Source organism: Bos mutus, chromosome 13 (genome assembly GCF_027580195.1).
Source record: "Bos mutus isolate GX-2022 chromosome 13, NWIPB_WYAK_1.1, whole genome shotgun sequence".
In the NCBI taxonomy this organism is placed as follows: Eukaryota; Metazoa; Chordata; class Mammalia; order Artiodactyla; family Bovidae; genus Bos; species Bos mutus.
In genome coordinates, this window is record NC_091629.1 from 31,866,987 (window position 1) to 31,888,799 (window position 21,813).

A 21,813-nucleotide genomic window follows, 5' to 3' on the forward strand; every position below is an offset into this window, starting at 1 on the left:
ACCATAACTGAGCTACGCACCGTGACGCTAGGAGCCTGTGGGACTGAATCCAGGAAAGAAACCTTAGGATAGGAATTTAGATGACAGAGCAAACCAAATAAGGTGGCCCTCTGAAGGTCAGCAGAGTCAAAGCTGTTCTTGGCCCTTTACCTGCCTCCCTCACTGTACACAGTAACGGAGGCTCCTCTGTGCACAGCCTGGAGGAGGGGACTTGGAGGTGGTTGTGAACTGGGCTCACTGGCCTGAGCAGAGGGTGTCACGCAGACTTGACTCACCAGGTAGTATCAACTCTGTCTACAGAGTAGCCGGCCTCCCCGGCAGCTGAAGAGGGTCATTTAGGAAATTGAAACAATACCAGCCCATCTGTTTGTACCTTACAACACTGCATCCTGGCACAGAAATGTGTTGGTTCTTCATTCAATAACCTAAATGCCCATAAAGCACTGTATTAGACTTTGTGGAACTGTAAGATACACTCTTTGCCCTTAATGAAGAAAACTAACAGGTCTGATACAAAAGAAACCAAGCAATGGTGGGGACTGCAGTGAATTGGACAATTCTGCTCAAAGCTGCTTCACTTACTATTTTGCTCCAATTGGTTGCCTCTGAGCAAGAAAAATCTATTGATTTTTTTTTTCAAGAAAAACCCCAAATCAAGTTCAGCTGAACTTTTCCATTTTTAAAACAATTTTGGCCAACCTCTGCTCCTCACTGACCAAGCCTTATCTTTTCCTATAATACTCAGCACCTAAAAATTCTTGGCAGAAAGGAAGCAACCAATATGCTTCTGGCACACTGACCAGGTAAAGCTTATCCAGAGAGAAGGGGCCTAAAACTGCCATCATATGTGTTAACAGAACAGCTGATACAACTGGGGAGGTATTTTAGCCTTGGAAATGACTAATGAGAGGCATAACTGCTGTTGCCAATAAGAAAATCCTTATAAATCTAGGGCACACTTTGCTTACATGTGAGCCTCAAATATTAACTTTTTATCTAAGAATCTTTCTCAATTCAGGGTTTTCCTAAATATTAAAATAAAGTAGAAACATGTAATGAAATTGCCTGGCACAACATCTGGCAAAGTGTTCAAGAAACACTGACCATTATTATGGAGGTTTATACATTTTCTATAAAGCACAAGAATATACCATTACTGTCATTGCATAGTTACATAAAGTCTGATTTTGGCTTAATAGAAAATACTTCTGTAACAATTCCAACTACAGTATGAGATTATGAACCTGAATGTTCAAATACAATAGCAAAGATCACTCCTCAGGGGATTGAAAATATGACTACCACTCCAGGAATCTGACTTTTATGGTCTCTGTTCTTAGGACCCTAGGACTACATGCACAACTTGGAAAACTATACATACAATGTGCATTAAAAAGAAACGTGGCTCATCTCCGGGATATAGAAAGAGACACAAAACTGAGTATGTAGGGAAAAAAATTATAGAACTATAGAATGGGAGTCAGTTTTTTTTGAAAAACAGATACAGATAGTGCTTAGAACATTTCTAGAACAGGATACAAGAAACTTACCTAGACAACCTTGGGAACTGGCTGTTTACTCCCCCCACCATTCCATTTTTATTCCCCACCCCCCTTATTAGCACTATCATTACCCTTAAGAAACGGCCAAATAATTTACTTTGGCCAAAACCTTCTGGTTCTTAGCTTTGCAAACACTGCCAAGGATACTAAGCTTTATATATCTCCTCACATTTTCACTGTCACAGCCCAAGAATTTTAGACGACTATACTCCCCAGCCTACTCTCCCATTACCAAACGCACCTAACCTTGGTGGCTGCTTCAGGTCACCCTCTCACTGTCCCTCATTTCCTGAGTCTCATACTAGATTTTTTTCCCCCATTTGTGCCCACTGTGAGGGTGTAACACCTCTTAGATATACTGACTCCCAAATTTCTAACTATAGTTTTGACTCCCTTCCCAAACTCCAAATTTCAATTGCCTACTCAGTATTTCCACTTGAATGTCAAACAGACATCTAAATTTAATACATCCAAAGCTGCACTCATCTTCCCCATTAACACCACTCCACCTACAGCCCTTCAAATCGCAGCCAATGGCACTTCCAGCCTTATAATCATCCAAATCCATTCATTCAGTTCAGTTGTTCAGTCATGTCCAACTCTTTGCGACCCCATGGACTGCAGCATGCCAGGCCACCTTGTCCATCACCAACTCCTGGAGCCTACTCAAACTCATGTCCATCACATCAGTGATGCCACCCAACCAACTCATCCTCTGTCATCCCCTTCTCCTCCCACCTTCGATCTTTCCCAGCATCAGGTTCTTTTCCAATGAGTTGGTTCTTCGCATCAGGTGGCCAAAGTATTGGAGTTTCAGCTTCAGCATCAGTCCTTCCAATGAATATTCAGGACTGATTTCCTTTAAGATAGACTGGTTGGATCTCCTCACAGTCCAAGGGATTCTCAAGAGTCTTCTCCAACACCACAGTTCCAAAGCATCAATTCTTCGGCACTCAGCTTTCTTTACAGTTCAACTCTCACATGCATACATGACTACTGGAAAAACCACAGCTCTGACTTCAGAATAAAACAATGACTAGAAAGCAGTCTAAGCACAATGCTAGTTAACTAAAACTGAAGGCTGTCCTGGGGATTGGGATCAAAGACATATAATCATTAAACTGTTTTCTAAAGTAGGTTAAAATTAATTTTTAAGCCTAGGATTTAGATTTTGACATTTTAATTTCTTTTGAATACAAGTCACTTTTTGCAAGCTAGGAGGCAGATCAAGCTAAGGCAGTCCAGTCCTCTAGAGATCCAGGCCAATTCTTAAAATCTTCAGCAGAATGACATTAATACAAGGTGTCAACAATGGGATTATAAACTGTAAATAATAACCATTCGTCTACATTTTTTCCTTAGGAAGCAGCCAAAAGTCTAGTCCATAATGGTATGATATAAGAACATTTTGATCTACACAGGACAGAATGATCCAAATTATATGCTGGCCAACCTATCAGTAGGCCAGATCAGAGCTGGCCAAGGATTGGTGTACAGAGAAGAGTGTTTACATCTCGAAAATTTGCTTTGAGGTTTAAAAAATTCCTAGTTGTTGTTAATAAGAAAGCAAGTAAAAAATATTATAGATGCACCACACTGATATTTGATTGTGTCAAGGTCTTCCACTGGAACACAAAGTTAAAGAGTATGGGGAGAAGACACTTACTTTCAAAATAAATTACTTAGTAATAAGAAATCTGACATAGCGCATTCTTCCATTTGCCATAAGAACATTCTGACCATGAGGACTATTTAAAAGAATGCTCAACTCTAAAAAGGGTGGTGGCAGAACACTTTCCACTACAGAATAACCTCCCACTTTCCCATACAATTAATTGCTACTCTCCCATGATGCATATTCATTCAGAAAAACTTTGTCAGGAGCTTTTTGCCAGGGCCAGAAAATGAAAAATAAGAGAATGCCCAAATGACAGTTACTTGTGAGCTTAGTTAACATCTTTCAGGATGGACCCATAAAATCTGTCCACTGTTTTGTTAAACATTGGCAAACTGCAGAACTCCTTAGTCCTTAGTCATAGTTTTTGCTCAATGTCTTAAAGCTGGGCTTAGTTCCATCTGTGACTCTTTTCTTCAGTGTTGGGGTGGGTGCTAGTCATCAAAGTCTGGAATGTCATCATAGGAGTATCCCCGGTAGCCTTTGGATGCATAGTAGGCGATGCGCAGGTGGTAAAATCCTGGCAGGAACACTAGGATGCCAATGATCAGGACAGGAACGGCCCGGTCTGCCCCCTGGTGGCAGAAGGAAGCAAACATTACTACCACGCAAGTTACTAAATTTTAAAATAAAGTCATGGGTCCAATTCATAAATCAGTTATCATATACTTTTCAGAGCTTTGGGAAGTACACTACCAAGATAAAATGTTTATATCTCTTTGTCTCTTTAACAATTGCTGAAAAAGTGCAAAGTACTAAAATTATAAAGAAATTATTCATGTTCATCCACAGATATTTTGGCTAACTTTTACTCCTTTAAAGTTTTTAGTTGTGAGTATACCAAACTCTGTGCCTTGTTTTTCATCCCTTATTATAACACAGTCTGGGTTTCCCTCGTAGCTCAGTTGGTAAAGAATCTGCCTGCAATGCAGGAGACCTGGGTTTGATTCCTGGGTTGGGAAGATCCCCTGGAGAAGGAAATGGCAACCCACTCCAGTATTCTTGCCTGGAGAATCCCATGGATTCTGGCAGGCTACTGTCCATGGGGTCACAATAGTCGGACACGACTGAGCGACTAAACCACAACACAATCTATAAAGATCTGCTTTTAACAGATATTGACAGGCTGCTTCATTCAAAACTGAAAGAGGATTATTCACCTCATATGGTTACAGTGGAAATTAAATGAAGTGATTGATACATGTAAAGGAAGTAGCCCCAGCTGGTACACAATGATGATAAATGCAAGCTTAAAACCAAAGGAAGAGAACTTTTGAAGGGGATTATTTGAACATTAAAAATGATGGTCTACAACTTTCACATTTAACATAGTTGGTGCTATTTCTATTATCTTATTTTACATTTTCTCTGGAGAAGGAAATGGCAACCCACTCCAGTACTCTTGCCTGGAAAATCCCATGGACGGAGGAGCCTGGTGGGCTACAGTCCATGGGGTCGCAAAGAGTCAGACACGACTGAGCGACTTCACTTTCACTCTTACATTTTCTACTTTTCTGTTTATTTTTTTCAGGATTTCAACTGTACATCCCTAAGGAGATATATCCCAAGGATTAAAAGAGTTGCTAAGAAAACTTACAGTGCGTTCAGCCTTCTTTTACTTAGCATTAATATTGCTGTTACTCTTAAACTGCTGCTGCTGCTGCTACTGACTCTGTGCGACCCCATAGACGGCAGCCCACCAGGCTCCTCTGTCCCTGGGATTCTCTAGGCAAGAATACTGGAGTGGATTGCCATTTCCTTCTCCTATTACTTTTAAACTATTTAATGTCAAATAAGGCATGAAGAAATTATTTCAATATCATTGGGATAGACATACATACCTAAAAGCAAAGAAATTAACTTCAAACTGTAATCTTAAACTTGCATGGGAAATATCTAATACTATAGCTATTATGACATATTAGATTGGCCAAAAAGTTCATTTAGGTTTTTTTGTAAGATGTTTTGGAAAAACCCAGAAGAACTTTTTGGTCAGGTCAATGTCTATACAATATTTCCCTGTTTTCTAAAGGATACCTATTTCCTAATTCTGTCTCTGAAAAAGCCTAGAAAAAATGAAAACCAATAGTAATGGCATCATTCATGCCCAGTTTGTGAGCTCTAAATCTACTTCCCATAAAGAAACCAGAGCTCCTTAGTGAAATGGCTGTTTAAAAGTTGGGGGACAGGGAATATACAGATGGGCCTGGGATAACATGCTGAGCCAGAAAGCAAGAAAACTATTAAAGGCTTTGAGAACCCATGTGTAATAGCAAACGCACAGCATCCCTATGAAATATTCTTTCTAAAAGAAAACTACAGTAGGTCTAAATCTAAGCAAGTTCCTAAATCTATCAGTACGCAAGAAAAAGGGGAATAGAAAAACAAGGTAAATTGTATTAAGACAATACCCCTAGATCTGTGTAAAAACTGTTAGAGAGGCATACTGAAGACGCACACTTAATAATTTACCAGCAAAATGTAAATCTGGTATTTGCTTTAGTATACATAGGAAAAAAAGTTGGGGATATAGATGAAACAAAAGGTCACTAACTGTTGATGTTCAACTGCGGATATATACTGGGGGTTCATTATGTTATTTCATCTACTTCTGTTTTGTTTGAAATGTCTGCAATAAGAAGTGAAAAAACCCCAAACCAAACCAAAAACCAAAACAATCTAATAAGTGATTTTCTTAGTTAACACCTTTATCCTTACTTATAGTCTTTTATAAATCATACAAGGTGAAGTGCTATTTGTGATCTCACCTCCACTCTCAATTTTTACGTCATTAATAAAGTTAACTGAAGGCACAGTCCTGAAGTTCAATGTTCAAATTTAGACAGCACTAAGTAAGCCTCTGGTAGCCACATGATACTTTTAAAATAGCTAAAGACAAATTGCGACACAGCTAAAGTAAATTTATATACATCTCAAAAGCCATGTGCAGCCATTTTATTGGGACAGTCTACTATTCCTAATTCCAGGGATAATGCCCAGAGTTTTAGCTCTTTGCTGTGTTCCCTATACAAAGCAATGTGACCATCATCCCCTGGTCTGGTGTGTGTGGAAGATCAGATGTGAACTATGGTCAATATTAGTTTAGATGCTGTGTATAAGCATCTGTATTGGGCTTCCCTGGTGGTTCAGATGGTAGAGAATCTGCCTACAATGAAGGAGACCCCAGTTCAATCTCTGGGTTGGGAAAATCACCTGGAGAAGAATATCCTCCAGTATTCTTGCCTGGAGAAATCCACAGACAGAACAGCCTGGTGGGCTACAGTCCATGGGGTCACAAAGAGCTGGACATGACTGAGAGACTAACACTGCCACTGCCATACAATCCAAGAGAAAGAACCACCAAAAACCACTTTAGGTTTCTAAGGTATCATACTGAAGCTCAACAGGAACTTCAACCAAATCCAATTTAAGAAAGATCTGGGCCATGAGCCAAAAGTCTTGGCTTGGTCAGTGGCCCCAGACCTATACAATCCTCACTGCTTCTGCCCAAACACTAACTACGGTTGTATGTCTGTGGCACTGCAAAGTTACAATAATAGCATCCCACTCCAGTTATAAACTTTATCACTCAGGAATCCTCAGTGCTAGACTCAGCTGTGCTGTTCCAAACTATGATGGTAGGAAAATTGCCCACATCTCAGAGGGAAAATCTGCCCACCTGCCATACCCACCTCATAGGATCTGTGAGAGAAGTTTGTTGAGGCTCAAAGGAAGAAGCATCTTGTTATCTGAGAACAAAATCTTAAAACAAAAACAAAAACCACCTTTTCTTCTTTCTGCTGAAATATGCTGTACTAGATAGAAGACAACAGAGTGGCTGACATTTTAAACATCTTCTGGAAATCCCACAAGCCCCTCAGCTTACCCCTTTGCTGATATAGCCTGCCAGCAGGAGGGAGCCTATGATAATGAGAAAGGCGCCAATCAAAAACAGCACTGTAGCGAGCGCAATGGCCTTATATGGGATCTTAGGAGGGCTTTTCTTAAACTGGAAGAGAAACAAACAAAAAAAGACAAAGAAGAGCATTATGAATATACAGGACTCAGATACTTTAAAGCAGGGAGGATAAGAAAAATCAATCTTAGTGTGTCTTGAAAAGTCCTACCACCCACTGCAGCTCTGGGAGAGAAAGGAAAAGGACTGCAGGAGAGGAAGCTCCAGTTATTGCTCTAACAATAACTCGAGTAAGGAAATCTCAGCAGAATGTTATTTTTTCTAGTTCTAGTCTCATTCCACAGACCACTCACTGTACTGTTAAAAAAATCATTTTCTTACAAAAACAAGACACTTCATGTTACACATGTTTTTAATAAACATGCCTTTGCACATGGAAGAATGTACTAATCTATAGGGATTAAAAGTGAACATCAAGCTCTGGAAAAGTAAGGAAGAAAAAAATGATTTCTGGAATTCAAAGTTAAGCTGGGATCTGGTCAAGGGTTTTAAAAACAACCTTTTCTGAAGGATTAGTTGCCTGACCCACCGAGCAAGTAACCTGCCTTATTAACAAGTTCAATTCAAGGTTAAAACATTCAAAGACAAATTTCTAAGGTTTGGCTCATGTTTGTGTGTGACCAAACTGACTGGAAGCTTTTCCAACCTGCTTTAAAAAAAAAAACCCAAAAAACTCTCTCTTTTAAGTGTGGGTCCCAAAAGTACAAAGAATAATTGATTTCTTTATACTGATACTTATTTAAAAGGATGGGGTTCCTGCTACTTCTTTGATCTTAGTTCCACCTAAAATAGTCTAGTCTAAAGGGAAGCGGCCAAAAAGAGATGCTACACCCTTAAGTACTTTATAAACAATGATCAGGAAGGACACACATTTAAAAAATATTCTCTGTTTTACTTACTGTTTGCCACAAAGAATACCTTTAATAAATTGGATCTCATGACATCAGGAAAGAAGGAAGATTCCCACAATCTGCTGGCTTTAGCAGTGAGTTTCTCCCTTAAAAGATGAACTGGTTTTGACTGAAGTGTAAACAAACTGGTAACACAGTCTTTAAAAAATTCTACTTAACAAGATAATCTGATTACTTCCAGATAAACGAAATAAAATTTGCAACTATTAGACTCTGGCATTACAACTAAAATTTCTCCAAAATGGACAATATTTATATTGGTTTGAAACTGCTCTGCCAAGGTCCCTCTTTCTGCAGGCTATGGGTGAGAGTCTCAGCAGTTTCTTTCCTGCTCCCTCTAAACCCTAGGAACAATCAGCAAAACCTGGATCTGATCAAAAACAATCAGTCTCCCTGCTAACTTAGCATCAACAGAGCCAGCTAATCTCATCAGGTCCTTTCTGCATTTACCTGAAGGTCAATGTAGCCATCATCCGTACTAGAGAGTCTTGAGTATTTCACTTTGCTACTGGGAATTCCAGTAGCCAGGTTGGTACGAGACGGCATCATAACACGCTGACACAGCTACAGTATGAAAACAAAGAAAAGTATTATTGTCTGCAGGCTACAATAATGTGTTTGTTATACATACTGGAGTTCTGGGCTGCCGTGTTATACTAGCATTTGGCGATTTAAGCTCCATTGTTCTTAGAGCCTGATATTCCTTTGACATGAAAACATTCTCATTATGCCTCTACTCTAGTTTCTCCTGGTAGAATAAGAATCAAGACATTTGCCAAGAACCAGACTTCATATTTATTTTGCCATTAATGTTTTTCTGCCTCCTAATTTTTTCAAAGTCACAGGAGAGTAGGTGAAACAGTGGTCACTTAAATCCATCTGACATTTCAACCATTCTGCTACAGTACTGCCTGTCCCCCCATCCCTGCTTCCACAAAAAGCAAGAGGAGCATATACTCAAGTGATTCTCTTATTTGACTAGGACAGAGGAGAGAGGGTGAGAAATGAAATACATTCACATCAGCATTTTGCCTATTTCCCTCTGATGGATATCATCCGTTTAACACAAAAGATCTGTAAAAGTTCTTGTAAATTTGGATAAGTTATTGGCTACCAGTATTACACCAGTGTCCTCTGATTTGCTTGTCTCTCTGCTCCACCCCAGAGGGCTTCCTTGTTGGCTCAGCTGTAGAGTCCAATGGAGGAAACCCAAGTTCAGTCCCCAGGTTGGTTAAGATTCCCCTGGAAGAGGGCACGGCAACCCACTCCAGTATTCTTGCCTAGAGAATCTCATGGACAGAGGAGCCTGGCAGGCTATAGTCCATGGGGTCGCAAAGAGTCTAACACGACTGAAGTGACTGAGCATGAATGCACTGCTTCAGCCCAAGCACTGAAAGTAGCAATTTCACTTTCCAAATTACTTCTTCAGCTACATCAAAAACAAAACAAAAAAACTCTGAATAAATACTTGGTTTTTGTTCAAACTAGTCAAAGTTGACTCCTATAATGAAATCGTGGCTATTACGTCACCAGCTTAAAAGTATATAAGATTAAATTGAAAAACATTTGTAATTCCTGTACTTTTCCTCTATAAAATCACAAAGTTATGTGAATTAAACAAGTAAACCTATTTTGATCAAGTTACTTGATTTCTAAAAGTGAAACATATCTAAGCGCTTTATATATACTTAATTCTGAATGAATGAGCTGTTTTAAGTGGCCTGCAGACAACCTAATTAGCATTATAAAGGAACTGGTGCTAAACGCTCCTGTTCCTTTTTAGTAATTTTGTAATGATGCAGAAATCAAGTACTGAAAAAATAAAAGTGTGCTCTTATATGCTTTTCAAAAATGGTTAGATCAAATTATGTCAAAAACTGTTTTTAAGTGTTCTGATCCTGATTACACGATAATCTAAATTTAATTCTATAAAACTTTAAGTCCAAACTACCAATAAGTGGGGGGTTTTGAGAGCATTTAATCACCTGTGATTTGTATCAGTCTTTAAAAGTTTACATACTGTCATTAACTATTCATGCTACTGCTACTGCTAAGTCACTTCAGTCGTGTCCGACTCTGTGCGACCCCAGAGACGGCAGCCCACCAGGCTCCCCCGTCCCCGGGACTCTAGGCAAGAACACTGGAGTGGGTTGCCATTCCCTTCTCCAATACATGAAAGTGAAAAGTGAAAGGGAAGTCGCTCAGTCGTGTCCGACTCTTAGCGACCCCATGGACTGCAGCCCACCAGGCTCCTCCATCCATGGGATTTTCCAGACAAGAGTACTGGAGTGGGTTGCCATTTCCTTCTCCAATGCATGAAAGTGAAAAGTGAAAGTGAAGTCGCTCAGTCGTATCCGACTCTTAGCGACCCCATGGACTGCAGCCTACCAGGCTCCTCCATCCATGGGATTTTTCAGGCAAGAGTACTGGAGTGGGATGCCATTGCCTTCTCCGTAACTATTCATACACTGCATCCAAACATAAAAACAGGCATGGCGTGAGAAACACCAGACGACTGCTTATTGGTAGCAGAGTAAGAATTCTAAAAGAGGGAAAAGGAAAAATGTAAAGCAATGTTTTCTGAGTACCTGCCCAACAGGCTTTTTTTACCAGCCTCACCGGAATCCCAAAATTTCTTCAGCACTTGAATGCTGCAAGAATTTTTAAAGCATAGCACTTAGCATACAGCTTCGCACTACGCGCCTCTCCACACTACTTCCCTGTCCGCTTCCAGACCCAGCCAACAAGAGAAATAAGAACTGACGTGAATTTAGATGGAAGTATCTGCTTTCAGGAAAGCGGCCAGCCGTGCCCCGGGAGGGTGAATGCTCCACACGGAGGACTCCAGCCTTGACCGGCGGAGAACGCAGTCTGGGCCGCGCCGCAAGCCTGAGGCGAGCGCTTCCGCTTCCGCTCCCGCCCAGCGAGCACGCACGCTTTATCCGGGGCCCGAGCGCGGACAGCTCGCTCACGGTTGGCAGCTGGAGCGCCCGAGACATCCCCCAACTGCCACCCGGCCTCGACCGGCTAGACGCCGGAAATGGCGTGTTTTGGAGGTTGCAGGCCGGACGTGGCGTCAACGGGGGCGACGCCTTCTCATTTTACTTTCTTCGGTTTCTAGCCCGCTTTCTTTTCAGCGGCCCGCACAAGTCGTCGGGTCTTAGCGCTGCGCAAGCGGAGCGCGCCCCGTGGGGTTTCCTAAGGCTCTGCAGTCCGGGCTGGCTGTCCACCATTTCCGCCGGGGCCGGTGGGTTCCTAGGTAGCGGTGCCGCCTGGGTCAGTCAGGCCCAGGGCTACCCGGCCACGTGTTTCTTTCCGGCCCCCTGAGCAGTGAAGGGAGCTCAGTGGCGCTGCGAAACGCAGAAGCCGAGCTGACGAAGCTCCAGAAAGCTGGAGCTGCCAGGTCTCCGTGTGCCCAGGCAAGGCCGCCTTGCCCGGGGTCTGCGCAGCGGTGTCTGCCGCCGTGTACCTCACCCACTACTCTGGAGTAGCACCCTACATTCTTGTGCTTCAGTTTCCTGCACATCTTCAGGCCATGCCCCATTAAGAGGGCTGCCCACAAGGGACATTTTGCAATACATAAAACTCTTTAAAATGTCAAGCTTTATTGAAGTATAATTTACGTATAAAGTACAATTGGGTTTTTTTGGACAAATGCAGTGGAGACATCACCAGTGTAGATAAAACATTTTTTTCACTCCAAAAACTTCACCAGGCCCCTCTGCTGTCAGTCTCCTTCCCTAACACACCAGGAAGGTAATTTATCTACTGGATACAGTGAGTTCTACCACCGGATAACTAGAATCTAATATGTGACTTTGTAGCACAATTATTGCTGGGCCTTTTTCACTTTCTTGGTTGACTCCTGACACCCATGTAAACCATTTTCATCCTTCAAGGGAATAAGTCCCCCCTGCCCCTCCCAAAAGTCTACTTACACTAGAAAAACTTTTTGCATAAACATAACTTCTTGGGACCTATCACAGATCTACTAACACTTCCAAGACTCCTGTACAAGGCTCCCTAGGCTAAAAAAACACTGCCCTACAACGCTGTAAGTGACCTTATAAAGGCCATTGAACTTTGCAAACATTAAGCTTCTGTAAAGTGTTAATTTCTGCTAATATAAAGTATTATGTGTTCTACTCTCTCTTCATTTCTTGAGCTCAAGTCAGAATACCAAAGTAAGTTTGGCAAATGAATCACCCCAAAATACCTGCTGTATTTGGAATACTTTAGACAAAAAATAGAGCAGTTACATGAAAGAGCTGCTTGAATTTAACTTGTTTAGGATATTTGCAATCATTGTAGTCCAAATGAAGGCACTGTCCTGTGATGATGCTTAAATTCAAATGACTTTTATTTAAATTGAAAACGATACTTAAAACACATTTATTAGAGTCAAAACTCTTTTGTTTATAAAAACTATAAGGATTATTCCTAGGTAAGGCAGAAGTATTACTCAGTTAACAAGACCAGATTTGACTTTGCACTTTTCTTTAAACAAGTTGTAGAGAATGGAGAAAAAAAAGTTATTTACAGAAAACATTATCTACATATGTACTCAGAGGTACAAAGACAAAACAGACTTAAGTGTGTGCTGGCATCTCAGAAGCAGTTCTCAAAGAGCTTAGTTTTATTTCTTGAATTTTAAGAATGTCTAAGATCCTTCTTCATCCTCGATCTTGGGAGCCAAATAGTACTTTAAATGTCCCATATCAGCAATTTTATACTCTACAACTGAAAGAAAACAGGAGAACATAGTTAATTATTGAGAAGTACCACATACACTACCTACAAAACCAACACTGAACAAGTTTATTATCTTACCAAGGGGTACATCTGCAGACATACTAAGTGTTACTGTAGGAGACAGTGGAGTGGCTTTTGTAAAGAAGTTCAGGTACCTCAGTGCAAAAGTTAGCTGAACTGGTTCATTCATCTCTATGGCAACCTTAGGGAGAAAACAAGAGTCATTATACTGAACAACATTAAGAAAACTGCAATCCATTCATTTATAGTATACATTAAAAAATAATCAGCTAATAAACAAAGGAATAAAATATATTAATATATTACAATTCTGCAAACCCTAAGGACTTAATGATTATAGACGAAATTTATTATGGCTGATAAAAATCACAAAGATATCCAAATACCTCATGTCTCCTATAGAGGGACACACCATTACCTATAAAATGTTCTCCTTCTCCCACCTCCAAACAAAACACCTTGAAAATCATCAAGCCCCTAGAGCTGTATCTATCAGAAAATGGATTTGAAGAACATATTAACTGACATAAGGAACTCAGTGGGCAAAATCCAGACTTTGGGAAATTTGATAACAAATGACTTAGTTTCTTCAACAAATGAAATTGTAATGGAGAGAAGGAAATGGAAACTGGAGAAACAATGGATTAAAAGAAACCTAAGAAGCACATCCCAATGAACTGTAATGTATGGACCCTATTAAAAATCTTGATTCAAATAAATTGAAATAACAAGGGAAGCAGAACACTGAAAAATTCCTTAACATAAATTTTCTTAGATGTTATAAAATGTTTATACTATAATAATAGTAAGATATTCATCGTGTGAACTTTTGAAATTTCTGGCTGTGCCTCACAGCTTGCAAAATCTTAGTTCCCAGACCAGGGATTGAACACATAGCCTCATCAGTAAAGCATGGAGTCCTAACCACTGAACTACTGAGAGAAAAGCAAAACTCAAGATTGGCAAGGAAATGAGATGTAATTTAGAATAAAAGAGTTAGCTCCAGGAGTTTTGTTACTAATATATATTTATTACATATATATATATATATTTAGACTCTTTATTTTAAAGTTAATATATAAGGATTACATAAGAGCTAGATTTTCACCCCAACCAGATCCTTTTATTGAATTGCTTAATTATTTGGTAAAAACATAGTAAATACCCCCAGAAAGCCAAGGGTAGCCTCCCAATCATATAGAGTATGTGTGGGACTGATACACAAACTCATTGTTCTGTAGTTTTATAAAGGTTGCAATGAATTTGCGTTCCCTTCTCACAAATTTAAGTTATATGGCATTTATAGATCAGTTGCAGATTTCAAAAGTGTCTTTCAATTCTCACAAATCAGTTACTTGAAGATGCAAACTGTTTTTCTTTAGAGCTTTCTTTAATCTTAGTAATTACCTTGCTATGGACCGAATGTTTGTGTCCACCCCCCATCAAATTCATATTAAAACCAAATTTCCAATATGATGTTATTGGAGGGGACTTTGGGAGGTGCTTAGGTTAGGAAGGCAGAGCCCTCATGAATGGGATTAGTGCCTTTTAGAGACCCCAGAGAACTCCCCTACCCCTTTCACCAGGTTAAGGAGGCTGCTGTCTTCTTAAATGAAGAAGCAGGCCCTCAACAGACACCAAATCTGCCAGCTTCAATAAACTTTTGTTGTTTATAAGCCACTCAGTCTATGGTATTTTGTTGCAGTAGCCTTAGCAGACTAGGACATAACCTGGTGTAATTCTTCAAAGTATTTTGTTTACTTAAAAACTACTTACAGCTTCCTCCTCTTTATCAACATTACTTGTCTGTGACAACTTAATATTTCCATTTCCAAGTTCTCCACTTGCAGAAAATTTCACTCCATCTTTTGCACAGGAAATTACAACAGCATCTCCAATGTGACTGAGATCTCGGCATATACGTGCAAATTCACCAGAAGGCATCTTTACTACACAGCTATACTCTTGTTCCTATAAAACAAAGACATGTAAAGGTCATGGAAATGAAAGATTTGGGACCCTCACTTCTTGAAGATTCAACATCTAAACAAGAACTCAGAATTCAAGATTTTCTGATAACTCTGAAATAATCACTCATTGTGCAATTTCTTAACATTCTACTAAAAAAAAAATCAGATATAAAAAAGTATAAGAATAATCATACTAAGAAACCAATTAGAACTTAAACTTTTAAAAAAGTAAATGCACTATCCAGGGAACAAGAGCCTCCATCTAATCACTCTATAGGAGTCTAAATCAAGAAGACATTAGGATATGGCATTCAAATGGTAACAGCACAAATAGGTTTGCTTTCCAAAACAAGAGCATGTTAGGCATTGTAAACATCTGAACACATTTTCTTTCGATGTTGATAAAACCTAACCATAATGAATTTCTGCTAAAATAGCTTTAAAATCTCCTTTCAATAAAAACCAAGCACTCTAGGAATAATAATAATTTTTTTAAAAGATGCAGAGGTTAATGCAAATATGTCCTTGGCAGCAATGAATTCAAACCAATGAGCCACTGCAGAACACCATAATTTAATAAAATGACAAATATTCCAGTCTAAATACCCTACTCTGGAATATACATGAGCAGATATATAGAAAAGTTCTATTAGGAAGTAGGCTTTAAATTATTATATAAATATATGTTATGTAACTATCATGACTGTACAGCATGCTCAATCAGAAACTTGTGATACTCACTGGAATTCCAAGCTGTTCAACATCTAAATCCATTAACTTCATTTCATAGTCTGAAACCTTTTCCTGATCTACCAAAAGCAAATATGAAGAAAAATATGTAAGTTTACAACTAAGAGGTATATTTTACAATCATCAGACTTGGGAAATACTGACACTGCATTTTAGTTTCCTCTACCATAACTCAGTAGAAGGGTGGACTTACTTGGAGCTTCAAATACTAGTGCCAACGTGTCTGCGTTATCTTCAGCTCTTAAGGTAATGATGTCTTCATTGCCAGCACATTTTAGTATTTTGGACATGCTAGAACAGAGAAGACAAAGGGTTTTAATCAACACCATCTTCTCAAGATCGTTAGTTTTCTAATGGAATTAAAATTCATAAACACATTTAAAACTAGAACCTGGGTTTCTGTGGTTTGACTTATTGAAATGATGTTTTAAAAACTCAAGACTTTAACATTAATATTGTGTGAATGTAGTCATTTGGGGAACTCTTTGAATGATGTTATTATACCATGATTATACATAGTTTATGAAATTGTTTTAAGTTACAGGCCAAGGATACTCTGTTATAAAACTTTCAAGAGAATGTAATGCTCTACAATCACTGCATCTGTAAATAAATGATACCTGCATGTTGAATTGGGGTGGGGGGAGCAAGCATAACTTTAAGTGTTAATAAACTTTACATCAAAATTATTAAAACGCCTTTCTCCAGTGTTTGCTGTATTCTCTTAGTGTTTATGGTAAATAAAATATAAAGGAACATGGAAAAAAAATAAAAAATAAAATAAAATTAGGAGTTACCACTTTTAACCATTAGTTGCTGTTGTTTAGACCCTAAGTGGTGTCTCCTGGACTGCAGCCTATCAGGGTCCTCTGTCCATGGGATTTCCCAGGCAAGAATACTGGAGTGGGTTGCCATTTCTTTCTCCAGGGGATCTTCTCCACCCAGGGATCGAACCCTCATCTCCTGCATTGGCAAAGTGATGCTTTACAAGTGAGCCACCAGGGAAACCCTTAACCAGTACGCCATCTGTCAGATTGGTGAGTTTGGAAAACGTACTGCACGAGGGATATGCAAACCGGTCCAGACACTTTGGAATGCAATCTGGCAGTACTGATACCCAAAAGGCCCACAACATACCAAGAGCAGTTTCACTTCTGGATAAATAAAAGGACAATATTTTATGAATTTCGGGTGGGTGAAGTAAATTATCGGGCAATTATCTTTAAAAATGATCTAATAAACCTATTAAAGTACACTGCATGTACTATGGGTGTTTATCATATAACACGGTATTTATCATAAGCTTTAAGATTTAAACACGTGTAGTTCAAAAGTTGAACGCCACTGCCCTGGAGAAAATTTTCAAGTCCAGGATCTTAGGGCGCTCACCGCAACTTTGCAGTAATAAAAAAAATACTCTGGTCCCTAGATAGGGTGACTGAACTAGGATACACTATAAAGCACTTTAAGTCAACCAGGTCCAAGGTTTCTCATCCAAGTCGCCTGAACTTAATGACCAAAGCGTTCTGCAACAGTCTTTTCCTGGCACCGTAAAGTCCATCATTTTCCCGCCACCACCCGCTTTGTGACTTTGGCGCGGAAAACTGCCGGTTCGCAGTTCGCGCGGCAGCCAGCGCGGGCTTTGCAAACCGCGCGCTCTGCTGGGTCCCGCCACCCGCCCCCCAACTCTGCAGCAGGCCAATGAGAAGACGCAGATGGCCCACGCCAGCCAATGAGGGCCCGGCTCGTAGGAGCTCGCGCCAAGAGCCTGAGGTAGGAGTGGACCATGGCCCGGATGTCCGAGGCTTTGGAGCTCACCTGGTGAGGTTCACGCCCATGGCCAAGTTGCGGTCGCAGCGGTAAGTGTCGAAGCCCTCGGAGCGAAGGGTTAGCTGCACCAAGGAGACATGAGACGAGTCCATGCTCTGCAGGTTCACGCCACTTGAGCTGATGTCCCAGCAGGCCTCGTTGATGAGATCCTTAAGCGCCTCCAGCACTTTCTTCAAGATGGAGCCCTGGACCAGGCGCGCCTCGAACATGGTGGCGGAGTCGCAATGACACGGCTACAGGTAGAAGGACTGAGGAAAGTGTAGCCGGCTTAGGCTTCAGAGGATGACAGCGAGAGGCGGAACACGACTATGAACGCCTGAGACGAAGGAAGCCTCTAACAGCTAGCCGCGCCTGGAGCCGTTTAATACTGCCGCGTCTGGTAGCGCGCGCTACGCCCCCGCGCCCCTTGTTGATACGTCATCACGCTGCCCTCCTGCTGCCTGGGCGGAGAGACTGTAAAGCCAATCCTGTCCGTGCACGGCACGAAACCCGCCCCACCCGGAACATCCATTGGAGGATGCGGGCATGGGGGCGGGGCAGGAGCGCAGCGCTTCGTTGGCCCAGCAGATAGGCGTGCTCTGGAGTCCTGGCCATTTTGTTATGTTCCGGCACCCGTTAGAGGAGTCCTTCTGAGTGTGAAAATCAGTCCTAGACTGGCGGGAATGGTCGATGAGCTGCGACTCTGTGGTGCCTCATCAGTCTCTCGCTTCAGGGGTACAAAATTTACAGCCGTGAGTGAAACGTAAATCGAGGCTCTGTGCTCAGTCGCATCAGTTTGACTCTTTAGGAAGAAAAGCCACCTTTTCTTTAGCTGCTTTAAGGGAGGTAGTTATGATTTAAAAAAACAACAAAAGTTATCTCCCCACCACCAGCTCTTAAAGCTCCTCCGCCACCTACACACAAATTGATATCATTTATTGTATGTAACTTTCTAAGTTTTTTTTCCTCTACAAGTATATATCTTAAAAAAAAAATAATGAGTTCATGCCATAAAGAATTCAGCAAAGTGCTTACTAAAGTATGTTTAATTTTATGCCGGGTTCATGTTTTGTTTATCAGCACCTCTTAAAAAGATGGCATCATATCCTACAAATGTAACCTAACCTAATTGCCAATCTCTTGTAATTCGGGCAACTCCTTGAAGTAGTATTGCTGGATAGAGGAGCATACGCATTAAATTTTTGATAAATGTTTAACTAAGTTGACTTCTAAAAGATTGTAGTTTACATTCCAGCCAAGACTATGAGCATGCTCCTTGCCCCTAATTTTTCTAACTATAGTTACTGGCAGTCTAATTTTTAAATCTGTGCTCGTTTGTGTGGAAATTTCAATTTGCATATTAAAAGACTGGTGCAAATTGGATATCTTTCATACAATTCTTGACCATTGCATGTTTATATTTTTTCTGTTAAACTTTTTTTTTATTGATTAAAAGCATTTCATATATTAATCATCTCCCTATTATAAATATTCTCCCTTTGTTTCTTTTTTCCTTTGTTTATAGCATTTCTTTTTAGTTGCTTCTAATGTTTTACCTTGGTCTATAAAATTCTGTAGTCTTTCTACCATGTATGGTGTGGATTTGGTTTTATTTATCCTGTTCATGGAATTTTTGTATTCCTTAGCCAAAAGATTCATGCATTTCATCAAATCTAGAATATTGTCAACCATTATGGTTTCAAAAATTGCCTTTCCCTACTCAATGCTCTCCCTCTAGTATTTCTATTAGCTGTGTCTTTAATTGAATTTAAGATACCTTCAATTGTAAGATGCTCCATTATTTTACGTAGCACAAGAAAATATGCAACTATCCTGATTTATCGTTTAGATTTTCTGTTTTGTTATTATCATAGAACTTTGACTTATAAAACATTTGTATCATATATCACTCTTGTGCCTATGATGCACATATTATATATATGATATATATGTAAAAGCACACCATATATAAAAGCACTCATAATATATTTTAACATTCAGTTTCTCAGTTGCTGATAACTGCTGTTTTTCCATATATCACCGTTGTCAAGGCTGTGAATGATGCAGCATTCTTAAGAGTGATACTGGGCTTCTCTGGTGGCTCAGTGATGCAGTCACCTACTGGTGTAGGACCTCTGGGTTCGATCCTAATCCTGACATGCCTTGGAACAAGGGTCTATGCACTACAACTATTGAGCCTGTGCTCTAGAGCCAGGGAGCTGCAACTACTGAAGCCTGAGTGCCCTATATCCCATACTCCAAAACAAGAGAAGCTATCACAATGAAAAGCCTATACCCTGCAATGGACAGTAGCCCCTGCTCGCTGCAACTAGAGAAAGCCCAAGAAAAGCAATGAAGACCCAGTGCAGCCAAAAATAAATAAATGTGAAAAAATTGAAAGCTTTTTAATAAATATTTTCCCCCCGCTTTATTGAGATGTAATTGACATATAGGCTTCCCTAGTGGCTCAGTCGGAGAAGGCAATGGCAACCCACTCCAGTACTCTTGCCTGGAAAATCCCATGGACGGAGGAGCCTGATAGGCTGCAGTCCATGGGGTTGCTAAGAGTGGGGCACGACTGAGCTACTTCCCTTTCACTTTTCACTTTCATGCATTGGAGAAGGCAGTGGCAACCCACTCCAGTGTTCTTGCCTGGAGAATCCCAGGGACGGGGGAGCCTAGTGGGCTGCTGTCTATGGGGTCGCACAGAGTCGGACACGACTGAAGCGACTTAGCAGCAGCAGCAGCAGTGGCTGAGTGGTAAAGAATCAGCCTGCCAGTTCAGGAGAAATGAGTTTGATCCCTGGTCTGGGAAGATCCCCTGGAGAAGGAAATGGCACCCACTCCAGTATTCTCACCAGGAAAAATGTCATAGAAAAATCTCTGTGTAAAAGCCCACAGAGGATCCTGCTGGACTGTGGTTCATGGGGTCGCAAAGGTTTGGACACGACTTAGGGACTGAACAACAACAATTGACATAATAGAACTCAAAGATTGGTATGTCTGGAACACACTGAACAAAGGGGAGAGAAGTTGAAAAGACAGGCAGGGCTGAGATCTTATAGCACTTTGGAAGCCTTCTATAAGTGAAAAAGAAAGTTATCAAAGGAAGCTTTGACATGAGACTTCTATTTTAAGAGGATTACTTAAACATCTAGTAAAGGTGCTATTCCAAACAGTGAGAAAAATGAATTAAATTATAAAAAATTCATTAAACTTCTAGGATGCTGGGAGGGATTGGGGGTGGGAGGAGAAGGGGACGAGAGAGGATAAGATGGCTGGATGGCATCACTGACTCGATGGACATGAGTCTGAGTGAACTCCGGGAGTTGGTGATGGACAGGGAGGCCTAGCAGGCTGTGATTCATGGGGTCGCAAAGAGCCGGACACAACTGAGCGACTGAACTGAACTGAGGAAAGAATAACGCTATAGACTCTTCCTAATTGTTTACTGAAATAAATTCGACAGGTTAATTAAAATTCAAATACGTGTAAACTCAAGAAATAGAAAAATATATTGGTAAATATTTAAGAGATCTTGCTGTGGACTTCTAAACATAAAAGGAAAAAACACCCCAGAAAACATAAGGAATGACTACGTAAGTTTTAAAACTTGCATAAAACGTGTTGGTTAATATATTTGAAGTTTCCACAATAGAGAAACCCAATCCAATGTATCTAAACAAAAACCAAAGGTCTCTGGCTTTCAGTGTCTAAGGTCCGGTCTTAGTAAATGTATGAAAAAATGGTTTGCATTCTGAAACTGTGTGCACTGGTTCTCAGGCTGGGTTTCAAAGCAAACAGCCGAGCTTCCAGGAGGACTGATGTAATGCTTGCTTGGATGTGACCTTTCACATGTTTCCCAAAGGTGAGAATCTAGTTACTAACACTTCCACTTGTCTTAAAGGATGAACTTGTGGCTCTCTCTGTTGACATCCTTTTACATCCTATAGCTAATAAACCTTGAATAATTTATCCAAGAAGTGTCTAGTCTTCAGTTCAAGAGGTGATCACTAACAGTCAAAATAGTGGTCACACAGTCCCCAACAGATTAAAAGAGTTTAAAAATTACAATCAGCATGTTATTTACTTTTATAAATAAGATTAAGACAAAACACAAAAGCAAGGCTTTCTCTAAATAAATAATGGCCTGAATGGAGTGGTCTGTTTCTCTCAAAAAACAAAACAAAACCAAGTATTTGTGCAATGTTGTTAACAGAGAACAAAACATACCCTGAATTCATTGATCCTCCACACCTATTTTGGGCTTCCCTGATGGCTCATGGGTAAAGAATCTGCCTGCAATGCAGGAGGGAGACATGGGTTCTATCCCTGGGTCAGGAAGATCCCCTGGAGGAGGGCATGGCAACCTACTCCAGTATTCTTG

General features: G+C 40.4%; 2 protein-coding genes across 4 annotated transcripts; both read right to left on the reverse strand.

The window, feature by feature from the left end:
- Nucleotides 1-1,088: 1,088 nt before the first annotated feature.
- TMEM230 (transmembrane protein 230) lies at nucleotides 1,089-11,152 on the reverse strand. Of its 3 annotated transcripts, XM_070381243.1 has the most exons (5): nucleotides 10,889-10,905; nucleotides 8,575-8,688; nucleotides 8,132-8,210; nucleotides 7,124-7,246; nucleotides 1,089-3,812 (listed from the first exon to the last, which is right to left on the reverse strand). In XM_070381243.1, exons 2-5 carry the CDS (start codon nucleotides 8,595-8,597, stop codon nucleotides 3,672-3,674), a joined length of 366 nt encoding a protein of 121 aa, XP_070237344.1. In that variant the 5' UTR covers nucleotides 8,598-8,688; nucleotides 10,889-10,905; the 3' UTR covers nucleotides 1,089-3,671. The 3 variants fall into 3 exon arrangements, with proteins under 3 accessions (XP_070237344.1, XP_070237345.1, XP_070237346.1); XM_070381244.1 differs by lacking the exon at nucleotides 8,132-8,210 and having other exon boundaries at nucleotides 10,889-11,152; XM_070381245.1 differs by lacking the exons at nucleotides 8,132-8,210; nucleotides 10,889-10,905 and adding an exon at nucleotides 10,713-10,865.
- Nucleotides 11,153-12,460: 1,308 nt separating this feature from the next.
- On the reverse strand, nucleotides 12,461-17,857 carry PCNA (proliferating cell nuclear antigen). Its single transcript, XM_005906528.3, has 6 exons — nucleotides 17,436-17,857; nucleotides 15,811-15,908; nucleotides 15,609-15,676; nucleotides 14,674-14,868; nucleotides 12,955-13,078; nucleotides 12,461-12,864 (listed from the first exon to the last, which is right to left on the reverse strand). The coding sequence occupies exons 1-6, from the start codon at nucleotides 17,654-17,656 to the stop codon at nucleotides 12,785-12,787; spliced, it is 786 nt and encodes a 261-aa protein (XP_005906590.1). The 5' UTR covers nucleotides 17,657-17,857; the 3' UTR covers nucleotides 12,461-12,784.
- Nucleotides 17,858-21,813: the final 3,956 nt, after the last annotated feature.